General features: G+C 41.9%; 1 protein-coding gene across 1 annotated transcript in view; it reads left to right on the plus strand.

Annotated features, from left to right (window-relative positions):
* Window positions 1-257: 257 nt before the first annotated feature.
* LOC138946127 (tenascin-R-like) overlaps window positions 258-12500 on the plus strand; it is a gene marked incomplete at its 5' end in the record, with an annotated part of 15961 nt that continues 3718 nt past the window's right edge. Inside the window, 6 exons of the mRNA XM_070317632.1 lie at window positions 258-486; window positions 783-931; window positions 1280-1772; window positions 8323-8447; window positions 9300-9396; window positions 11780-11947. Of these exons, the coding sequence (XP_070173733.1) occupies window positions 258-486; window positions 783-931; window positions 1280-1772; window positions 8323-8447; window positions 9300-9396; window positions 11780-11947 (1261 nt within the window). The remainder of the gene's footprint in view (window positions 487-782; window positions 932-1279; window positions 1773-8322; window positions 8448-9299; window positions 9397-11779; window positions 11948-12500) is intronic.

Below are 12500 nucleotides of genomic sequence, written 5' to 3' on the forward strand. Positions count from 1 at the left end.
CTCTCTCTCTCTCTTTCTTTCTCCATTGTTCTCTCTCTCCTTTCATTACCATCGCATCACAGAATATTTATTTAGCGTATAAAACGTATATTTCTAATTTTTATAAGAGTGAAAACAGAATTAAAACAATATCAAATCATATGTACGTATACAATTAAATTATTTTAATAATTGCTGAGTATAGAATTTAAACATTATCACATTGTAAGCTTGATATAGTTTCCGTGTCAATGGAATAAAATAAATATATCGGGCAATATTTTCCGCAGGCACCAGGCAAGGACAAGGGGACCCAGATAGCAACGTACAAAGGAAAACATTTCTACGCGACGGCCAACACACGTGTTGATTTTCTCCCCAACGCGGGGCTGTCTCTACGCTTCGCCAGACCTCAGGATTCCGGCAACTATTCTGTGCAAGTGAAGCTTAAGCAGGCACACTCGTCTCTTGCTTCAGTTTGGAGGACGGTGACGCTGTCTGTTACAGGTAATTGTTTTTGTTTTTCACGTGATGGCTTTCAATGATGAGCAACAACTACCAGCAAGCGATGTCGAAGATAAACGAGTGTTAAGCAACGTGATTGCTACATTCATCTATTTGCATTATTATGTTATGTGTGTAAACACTTTGTATTTGTCAAAACATTTAGGACTATTTTATTTCAAAAGCCAATGTAACAGTCGTGGATCAACTGTGGCAGGAAAATTAAAATTAAAAGTGCGTAGTTTATAATGTACTGTGACAGCGGTCATATAAATTAGCACATTCATTGTTCGTTGCAGACAGACCCCCAGCTACACAAGATGGCGCCCTCCGCGCCACACTGAGTAACGCGGCGGTTCGGGATGACGTCACAGAGGACTGGACACTGCAGCTACACTGTGGTCAATTTGTGGACCTTGGTCATCCCCCTGTAGATGTCGTCTGGAAGGTGTGTATGTGTGTGTGTGAGTGAGTGAGTGAGTGAGTGAGTGTGTGTGTGTGTGTGTGTGTGTGTGTGTGTGTGTGTCTGTGTGTGTGTGTGTCTGTGTGTGTGTGTGTGTGTGATGTTTCATATTACTAATGTGGCATTTATTTTTCACAGTGGAAACACATCACGGCCTCAATCGACAGAATGTCAACTTATTTCAGATCATCTGAGGACAGTACATGTACATGCTTTCAGTTCTCTGTTTTGACCACTTGCTTTCTGCTTTGTCGTTCCGTACTAGTTGTCTATCTTACACCACCGTTGATTTTTTTGAAATTCTCTCCATGTCGAACATTGATTGTCTGACAGACGCCATCAGGTGAGGTGAGGAACAGCAGCTACCGGGACAATGGCACGTTTGTCCTGTCGCTGTCCAGCCCTGTCCAGGGAGGTAACTATTCCTGTCACCTGCCCCCTTCTGCCCCCGCTGCCCGCTGTCTGACCGCTACCTCGCCGCTGAACGCTGCAGCCCAGCTCTACGTAGGCGACAAGGACGTCAGGTTGTCGTTCTTGGAGGCCCACCAGAAGGAGATAGAGCAGGTGAACAAAGACCAGAATGGAATCATAGAAGACATGATGCAAGTAAACACGGACCAGAATGGAATCATAGAAGACAATATGCAAGTGATTAAGGACCAGAATGGAACCATAGAAGACATGATGCAAGTGAACAGGGACCAGAATGGAACCATAGAAGACATGATTCAAGTGAACAAGGACCAGGCGATGCAACTTCAGGAACAAGGCCTACACCTGAACCAAACCATATCAGAGATGACCCAACAGTGCATTATGAGAGCTCGTGAGTACATACAGAGAAAACCTTTCACAAAAGATACCAATAACTTTTAATAATTAAAAAAGGACACACAGGTTATAAGACCATTTGTTTAAAGAATGTGTTGGTCAACAAAACTGTCGACCATTGGTTTGCTGCTTTGTCTGGTTGAGGAGTTGATATGGGCTGGCTTACCTCGATGTCTTTCATTTGCTTGAGGTCGCATGACAGCGCTGTGTAAATGTATGGGTGTGGTGTGTGGGTGAGGGAGGGTCTGTCAATGTTTTTGTATATGTATAGGTTACATCACGAGTTTTTTTTTATATGGCTTGTATTTCAGTCAAGAACCCAGCGGATGAACATCAAGGGACACATGAGCCTCTGGCGAGTGAGTCCCTTTGATATTTGCCCGGGGTCTTGACTGAAATACAATCCATTCAGAAACATCACGAGTGTTGTAACCTGTATATCCCTTGAAGACCCAAAAGTCAAAGTGCGATGGAAACATTAAGCTTCAGTTGTCTGTTCAGATGAGGCACTGAGGGCTTAACCTCATCACATTAACAGCTATTGTGTTTTGAGCGTAGCAATATGGTCCGATATTTAGACGAGACAAGTATAATGCCGACGAGTCGAAGACGAGTCGCATTATACTTGTTCGAATCTAAATATCGGACCCTATTGCTACGCTGAAAACACAATAGCGATTATGTAGCTGTTATGACCTTGATTTGTTGTTCCAAACTTACAAAATGACAGTTTTTGCGTCGATGCGTTGATCTCAGGTTTTGATAGCAGACATGTTCGCGCAGACATGCACACCGCTACACGCTTTCTGACTTTGGAAGAAAAACTGACTCCAAGTGCATTCGATTTCACAACACAGTTGTTGAAACAGCTTTTTATTAGTTTATTTGTATGCAACAAACAGAAGTTTGAGGTTTTAATTTTGAAAAAGGCTAATAATGAAGAAAATCAAAACATAACATCAACGGAAAACTAGAAACAACTGAAGAACTATAGGAAGCAAGAAGGGGTGAAGAAGAGATAATGGAACAGCCATTTCGAACAACGCGCGGCGACAGCAAAGTTTTCTGTTTGTGTCAGGCAACTGACCTCACAGTCACACAGGCACACAAAAACGGCTGTTCCGTTTTACTCCCCTGTTTGTATTACATCTTTTGACTTTGGGCATTTTGTGGTGTTTAGGGACAGAAAATAATTGGTTTAGTTCTGTTTCATCGGGAAGTTAGCAGAAAAGGGTATGCTATCGACATTTGAAAAGCTGAAAAACATTTCCGAGAAGAATTTCAAGTTGTCAGTGTATGCTGTTGTCGATAGAAACATCGCCGCGTGGTACAGATGGGTAAACCGGAACCATGCGTCTTTGTTATTGACAATATTATGCTTTTGGATATTGAGAAAAATGGCCGACTTCCGTAGCATTATGCTTTGATGATCGGAAGAGACCATCCAATCACAGCCCCCGAATTCCCCCACGTGTTCATCAGAATAGCTATATAACTTTATAATGCCAAGTTGGTGCATAATAGCGGCGTCGCTGTCCCTGTCAGTTGAAAGCCTCTTACACTGATTTGACTGAATACCTAGTAAATGGTTATACACATGCATCTGCTGAGATCTTGGACACCTTCATCATCAATAGAGCCTACTGCACCGCAGAAGAGCTAGAAATACTTGCAAAATGCATGAAACTACCTGTCCAGAGGACTCTTGTAGTCGATGATGTGCCGATAAGAGCGTGTGTAATAATAATAATAATAATAATAATAATAACATGGGAGATTTATTGAGCAATGACGTTCTCGAAGCGCTTTACGCTTGACGTTCTCGAAGCGCTTTACAATGAATTGGTGAGAGGTCAAGGCAGGTGAGGTAGCCCGTACGTTGAACATCTCTCATGCTGGGTAGTTTTGTGTTTCTATAACTCACCGAACTCTGACATGGATGACAGGATCTTTTCCGTGCGCACTCGGTCTTGTGCTTGCGTGTACACACGAAGGGGGTAAAGTCACTAGCAGGTCTGCACATAAGTTGACCTGGGAGATCGGTAAAATCTCCACTTTTAACCCACAAGGCGGCAGCGACCTACGGGACTCGAACACACGACCTTCCGATTAGGAGGCCGACGTCTTACCACCACGCCACTGCGCCCGTGTACCGAAAAGAGCACGCCTGTGACATCTTAGGCATGACTGTAGCGTGAAAATATTGGCAGTGCAGGTCGGACGGATTGGGTTTTTAACGATTGCTAGTTTGACTTCTGTTTTACTCTGCCGTGTGCTGACAAAACCGAGTAAGTCCATTTTTTTCAAAAATGATATTTTTTGTTCATCAAAGCTTAGAAATTAAGGCGCACCTTATGTGTAAATTGTGACTTTGTGAAATAAATAGATAAGGAGATATAAAAAAGTAAGTCCACACCTTAAAAACTGTTTAAAGTACATCTGCCATGTGCTGACAAAACCGAGTAAGTCCATTTTTTCCCAAAAATGATATCTTTTTGTTCATCAAAACTAAGAAATCAAGAAGCAGCCTGTGTGTAAATTTTGACTTTGTAAAATAAATAGATAAGGAGATATAGAAAAGTAAGTCCACAACTTCAAACATTTCTCCAAAAAAATTACATGTCAATTTGCTGGTAAAACCAAGTAAGTCCATCCACCAATCACAAGAACCTTTATGACGCTATAACCAATCAGAATGCAATGTTTTTGCCAGTATGACGTCAAAGTCAATCCGAATATTCTTGCGGCATTTTACTTGTTAGTAGGGGTGCTAGTTTTGGTGCAAGCATGGCTGCTAAAGAAGTGTTGTCAAGATAAATGACAAAACAGTGAAAATAACGTTATCATTACGAATTTGCACAAGATGGAGAGAGAGAGAGAGAGCGAGAGAGAGAGAGAGAGAGAGAGAGAGAGAGAGAGAGAGCGAGAGAGAGAGAGAGAGAGAGAGAGAGAGAGAGACTAAACAGGGAGAGAGTGAGAGAGGGGAAAGAAATCAGGGTCGAGGGGGGGGGGGGGGGGATGGAGGGAGAGAGAGAAATAAAGGGAAAGAGGAATTATGGAAGGAGGAAGAGAGTAACTAAGAGGGAGAGAGATAGCGAGAGAGGTTGGGAGGGATAGAAAGAGAGATGGAGGGAGGAAAAGAGAGAGATAGGGAGGGATAGAGGGAGGGAGAGAGAGAGAGAGACAAGGATCGCCAGGAGAATTATATATAGATAGAGAAGAAAAATGTTTAAAATAAAACGTCATAAGGTGACGTCATTATGTCTCGCCTTATCGAAAGAGGTCATTTGTGTGTTCTAAACTTTAAATGACGTTATTTGTGAGTTCTAAACTTAAAATGACGTATTTTCTGTATGGGTCGTCTGACAAGAATTTTAAAACTATCATTATAGGAAAATTGGGAACCCCTTGGACTTACTTGGTTTTGTCAAAACATTCATGCACACTTAAAAAGTTGTTTTTGGTTGTGGACTTACTTGTTCATATCTGCTTATCTAAGCACTCTAAAAAGTAGAAATTAGCACACAAGATGCGCATTGAATTTTTCTTTTTGATGGACAAAAAATATCATTTTGAAAAAAAAAAGACTTACCAAAGCGGAAGGTCGTGGGTTCGAATCCCGGCCGCACCTGACGGGTAATTAAGGTGAAGATTTTACCGATATCCCAGGTCAACTTACGTGCAGGCCTGCTGGTGCCTTATCACCCTTCGTGTGTACACGCAAGCACAAGACCAAGTGCGCACGGAAAAGATCGTGCAGTCCAAAGCAGAGTTCGGTGGGTTATAGAAACACGAAAATACCCAGCATGCTTTCACCGAAAACGGCGTATGGCTGCCTAAATGGTTTTGTAAAAACGGTCATTCACGTACAAACCCACCGTACTCGTGCAAAAGCACACGTGTACGTGGGAGTTTCAGCCCACGAACGCAAAAGAAGAAGAAGAAGCAGAACTAAAACGCCTTCACAAAAATTGCGTCCTCGCTGTTAAAACCCGTCAATCGGGACAGTGAATGTTTCCGTACCATGTCCACACGGCACCTGAATTGCTTAATATCAATTCAAAGGTAACACATCTATAAATAGATTCAGGAAACATTGACACCTGCAATAAAATCACTTTCGTGCCTGTGCTAGCATTTTAATGTCCAGAAATATTTCGTAATAACAATTTCAAGAAACGATTTTTAAGACATCAAACCCGGGTAAATAGTGTTTGATTTGAATTTCAAATAATGTGATTTAAGGCTGTAACTATAGTAGTAACCGTACCACCCAAACTTACAACAACAAAACATTACCGGAACAAAAAAACATGCTGTGTAGCTTAAAAAACTGTACGTGAATAATATGTATTTTAGCAAATCACCGCAATCTGATATGCTCATCATTCTCCAAGGCACTCAAACTAACACTCACGTACACAGTCATACACAAGAACCAGCTTTTATTCTTGACTGGACATGTCCTTAGATCAAGACTGGTTTTAATCAAAACAAACACACAAACGCACACATTGTTACAGATTCGCTTCGAAAGTATCTGTGAGAATCGTACCGAAATGAGCCAGAGCGTTCTTTCTTTATTTGGTGTTTAACGTCGTTTTCAACCATTCAAGGTTATATCGCGACGGAGCCAGAGCGTTGTTTAGAGATCAAATAAGCAAAGGGAAGGAAGCGCTCTAATGTGCACACGACATGTGTAATAGAGTAAGCGAGAGTTATACGGAACGTTTCTCCTGGCACCTGAGAGAATAACGCATTGAAATGAACAAGCGACTTTCATCCTCAAAAAAAGCACTACTTTTTCTTCCAAATGTTTTGACAAAACCAAGTAAGTCCACTTGCTTAGATCTGTCAATTTTTTTAGATCTGATATAATGGAAAAAAGTGACAAAACCAAGTAAGTCCACAAAATGCCCAACAAAACAACAACCATCCATCAGATCATTATCAAACTCGGGTTGTAAACGTACAATAATGCTATTTATCTTATTATCTCTGTAGGTTGATCAAGATAATCGTCACTTTTGAGAAATGTAATAAAACAGAAAAAGTCGTTTATCTCAGAACTAGCTTCAGTGGACTTACTCGGTTTTGTCAGCACACGGCAGTACTGGAGAGAGCCGGCTAGAATTATCATGTTGATCACAAGAGAAAAATAGAACATCGAAAACGAGGAAACAAATAACAGTGGACAATTAGGTCCCCGAAAAATGACGCGATGGACGAAAGACGTCATGACATCTACGATGCTGTGATGATAGTCTCGGCAGATCGAGACTAAAACTGAGCTCACTGAACAACTCTCGCGCAAGTTCTCAACACCGTGGTATTCCCTGGCACATCTAGTCGACTGGTACATGTGCACTGTGGAATGTCAAGTCGACAGAAAGTAGTGCACCCACTGTTTCTTGTGTTATAAGAGTAAAATTGATATACCATAATGGTATAACAATATAGTACTCTTAAAATACAAGAAATATACCCATAGTAGATTTACAGAGACAAAGAAGGGAGGTCATGGGGTATATACATTTGTCATCATTTTCACGAGTTCTCATTCATAACCAGCTGGGAAATACAAATCTCGGGTTACCCATGCAATAAATCGAGGTGGTGAATGGGTTTAAGCTTTCAGTTAAACAGTGGATTGTCAAAATAAAAGCCAATCAGGCTGTTTGTTTGATTTTTGGAACCATCGCGGTTTTGAATTCGTGTTTCCGATGACAAAGACTGTAAAAGTACTAAAACGTTCACTCACAAAGACTCAATCAGTGTTGATAATCATGCAACTAATCTGTGCAATCACACATTGTACAACGAAAGGCTTAAAACACTAAAAAGGAAGGGTACATGCTAAAAAGTGACTGACCTTGCAGATAGGATGGCACCCCTGTGCATTTTTAGACTCCAAGAAAAGCGACGTAAAGTTTACGTTTGACATCACATTTTCAATTATGACGCGATCGATTGAACTTGTGACACGTTTTAAGGCCATGAACTGCATTCCAAGTGACTGACCTTGCAGATAGGATGGTACCCCTGTGCATTTTTAGACTCCAAGAAAGGCGACGTAAAGTTTACGTTTGACATCACATTTTTAATTATGACGCGATCGATTGAACTTGTGACACGTTTTGAGACCATGAACTGCATTCTAAAAATCCGGCTCCCTTTCGGTAATCATGCGTACTGTCGCACCACCAAAATGATGACAAAACCGATGTTTGCTGGCTTGTTGTCAGACCAGCATTTTGTTGTTGGTCCTCTGGGAGCATATAGCCTTTTGTAACATATTTATCAACCGCGGCCTTCGGCCTTGGTCGATAAAGATGAAAGAAAAGACGATTATGGTCCCCTCTGAGCAACACAAAAGCTGGTCTGCCAACAATTAAGCCACCAAACATCTTATAGTATCTTCTAAACTGCAACATCAGGCTCATTTACTAACCGCAGGTAATACACTATTCTGAATTCTGAATGTTTGGATTGTCATATTATATTCATGAGCAATCTATTAATTTGTTTTGTTCTATTTTCCCCAGGTAATACCTCTAGCTGTGTGGACTGGTTGAGTCTTGACCCTCTAAGCGGTCTCCGCACAGTGTGTGTGTCAGGAGAACCAGTCACTGTGTACTGCGATCAGACCACGGACAACGGAGGATGGATTGTAAGTATGTGTGTGTGTGTGTGTGTGTGTGTGTGTGTGTGTGTGTGTGTGTGTGTGTGTGTGTGTGTGTGTGTGTGTGTGTGTGTGTGTGTGTGTGTGTGTGTGTGTGTGTGTGTGTGTGTGTGTGTTACTGCATTGTATTCGTAATCCGAACATTTATATTTATGCCATGTTGCCTCTGAAAATGTGCTATACTTAAAGAGAATGGGTTATTGCCAATGAGATCCTATGTTCGCATACCTGGCGGAGACCAATGTGAACCGTTCGGTCTTCGATTTCGGCTAACCAAGCCTTTGAAGTATGGATGACTGATCTCGGGTTTTCAGTGTTGATCTCTTAGTTTCAGGTCGAAAGATTGACACAATGATCTAATATTGTATCACGCGACTTTTTTCTTACAGAATGATTTAGCTGTTTAATGGCCAAGTCTTGGTGAAACATCTCTGTTGTGCAAACATTGTTGTCCAGGATACGTGAATAATGAAATCTTCTTGCACACTAGACCTCAAAACGATACAATTAATGAGATACGACACCGATTGCAAAAAAACAGGATGATTCTTCTTGACCCTCTCATCTAAAATGAAATCTTTGACGATAAAAGCGAAGTGAAGTCCGAACAGACGCCATAAATGCGTATAATGTCGTCACGTAAAGGTTCTGTCACTTCTTATGTATGTCCAAGGTAAATGACAAAGAATGTCTAGAATTGAGTTTGTCTTGGTGACTTATTGTCATTTCAGCAGAGAAAACTTAATCGCAAGGTCACCGCCAAGCTGTACAGGTATCAGTGTCGTATAAAAGGTTGGATATTTGCACCCTCGTAAGTATGCTTACACCGCCTTTTTTCAGGTTTTCCAGAGAAGAATGGACGCCTCAGTGGACTTCTTTCGGGGTTGGACGGACTATCGCAATGGGTTTGGTGACCTGGAGGGCAACTTCTGGCTAGGTTCGTTATAAATCCTACCCCGACCAAACCACGCTCATGGAGATCCTCCCACGTTTGGCCCACGATTGGCCACGCTCTGGAATTTGACGGCGATATGCCCCGATTTGATAACTTGTTCATGGTATGGTCGTGGTAAGGACGTAGCGCTGTGTGACGCGGCCGTAACTATCACACAGTGTTTAGAGACTAGAGTAGTTCCCCTTCCGGATTTCTTCAAACTGGGGCACTTCGACAAAAAGACAGCAATCTGTCGGTCAATTGGAACACGAGTGCAAAATTGCGTCTGCTACTCTGCTTGGACGTAAGAAAATGTCCTTGGCGATACCAAAACAAGAAAAGAACACAACAGTATCTGTCTTTATCGCCTCAGCAGAACAACAGCAGAACTGTGTACTTGGTTTTATTTCAAACCAAATAAACTGCTGACGAGTGTTAGCAGAATCGAATGATTTTCACGGAACGCTTCAACTGTGCATTAATAACTTGCTTGTGCAGGTAGACTGGCAGAGTGGTTAGGACTCGATCACACTGTGGCAGAAAAACACCGTTTTGCTTTGAAAGTCATAAGAAAGGAGGAATAAATAGGTTACACACCTCGTCTCAGTGATATTAAAAATAATAATGTCAGTTCAAGGTCATGAAAAAGCTCGCTGAAGCTCGCATTTCTCATGATCCTTTAAACTTCTACCATTATTGTTAATACTCACTTAGACTCGGCATGTAACCTCTACATAACTAGCCCTACCCCCCGCGGGTTAGGGGGAAGAATTTACCCGATGCTCCCCAGCATGTCGTAAAAGGGGACTAACGGATTCTGTTTCTCTTTTTACCCTTGTTTAGTGTTTCTTGTATAGAATATAGTCAATTTTTGTAAAGATTTTAGTCAAGCAGTATGTAAGAAATGTTAAGTCCTTTGTACTGGAAACTTGCATTCTCCCAGTAAGGTAATACATTGTACTACGTTGCAAGCCCCTGGAGCAAATTTTTGATTAGTGCTTTTGTGAACAAGAAACAATTGACAAGTGGCTCTATCCCATCTCCCCCCTTTCCCCGTCGCGATATAACCTTCGTGGTTGAAAACGACGTTAAAGGCACAGTAAGCCTCCCGTAAACCATCACAGAGCTCCCCGAGCGTCAACATACAGTACAAACATACTTCCATTTGAACGCTCACCGAACGGGAACATCCTGGCTGCTTTCTGTCGAGCGTGAGAAATTTTCAAAGAATTTATTTTCGTGGACTTGGTCCTGAACAACAATGGCGCCTCGTTTTGGTGCTGGACGGCTGTTATGATACTGGAAATCACGCCCGGACAGTAAGCCTCCCGTAAACCATCACAGATACTGTGGTCAGGCTTTTACACACAGTACAAACACCCTTCCATTTGAACGCTCACCAAACGGGAACATCCTAGGTGCCCTACGTAAAGAGCGAGCAATTTTTAAAGAATTAATTTTGCAGATTGTCTCGAACACATTTTGGACCCATCCTGAACTCAGGTCAAACGGGATGAGTTACTTCCCTTCGGGTCTCATTCTATCGATGTAAACTGGCGATAGCCGTGAATCGATGATTATCAAAATGTTTTTGGACCGTGGTGCGTTTTTGCGCTTGACCTAACTTTTAAAATCTAAATAATAAACTGACAGCTTGTTACACAAACATTCTTTAATCATAAAAGAATTCTTTTTTCATCAAGACAAGATCAGTACAATTCGAAGTTGTGAAAGTTTGAAAAAAGAAAAGCCCGGAAGCAGGGTCACGCAAGGGTCGTAGCAGACGACGGTTTGTCAGTGCATATCGCCGTTCCTCTCAACAGTCAAAAGCCATCGCTAGAGTTCTTGTGAACCACAGCCGTTTGTTTCGTGCATAAAAATGTGCTATTGTAAATAAGCTCACATCGAGTCGCATTCAAATGACTAACTGACGACTACATTGTGAAAAAGGGAAACTGGATCACACGGGTTCACGATGGCTCAGGGGTAAGATAAACCACGCAAAAATAAATTCTTTGAAAATTGTTCGCTCTTTACGGAGGGCACCTAGGATGTTCTCAATCGGTGAGTGTTTAAATGAAAGGGTGTTTGTACTGTGTGTAAAAGCCTGACCGTATCTGTGATGGTTTACGGGAGGCTTACTGTGCCTTTAAACACCAAAGAAAGAAAGAAAGAAATAACTATCCCTACAAGTTTACAGAAGTAAAGAAGCCTAAGGGCAGGGGGAATAGATGGAAAATAATGACGTCATGTGGTTAATTACGTGTGTGTATGTGTATGTGTGTGTGTGTGTGTGTGTGTGTGTGTATGTGTGTGTATTTGTGTGTGTGTATGTGTGAGTGTGTGTGTGTATGTGTGTGTGTGTGTGTGTGTGTTCCCGGTGCAGGACTGGACAAGCTGCACAGGCTGACCACCTCACAGAGGTACGAGTTGCGTGTCGACCTGCACCTGTGGAACGGAACCAAAGGGAGTGCGACATACAGCGGCTTTTACGTGGAAGACGTCTCTCACAACTTCACTCTGCGCTTTGACAGATTCACTGGAGGAAACGCTGGTAGGCCTATGTACTTTGCAATGATACCCCTAAATGCACAAAGCACATGTGTCATTCTGTCTGTCTGTCTTGCTGTTTGGCTGGTTGTCTGGCTAGTTGTCTGTCTGTCTGTCTGTCTGTCTGTCTGTCTGTCTGTCTCTCTCTCTCTCTCTCTCTCTCTCTCTCTCTCTCTCTCTCTCTCTCTCTCTCTCTCTCTCTCTCTCTCTTCATTTATCGTGTAAATATTTATGTTACCATGTTCGATTTTACCATACCACAGATAAAAGATCTACAAGTTATTATCTCCCTTCATTGGCTCTGTCGAAGCCCATTTGTAACCGCTAGAAAGGGATTTCTATAATGATCTGCCAATAGAACGTCGATTTTTCCAAACAAAATCTTCAAAATCTTAACAACAAGAATGGCATTCTGGGTTTGGAAATTCTTCAATGGAATAACGTCAGCACCTTTCGGCGATTGGTCAATGCGTTTTGGTGCTTAATCAACTTAACGTGCATCGGAACAGCGAGATCGACAGAGCGTTCAGTACACGAATACGGATGGAAAATTTTGG

Source organism: Littorina saxatilis, linkage group LG13 (genome assembly GCF_037325665.1).
Source record: "Littorina saxatilis isolate snail1 linkage group LG13, US_GU_Lsax_2.0, whole genome shotgun sequence".
NCBI lineage: Eukaryota > Metazoa > Mollusca > Gastropoda > Littorinimorpha > Littorinidae > Littorina > Littorina saxatilis.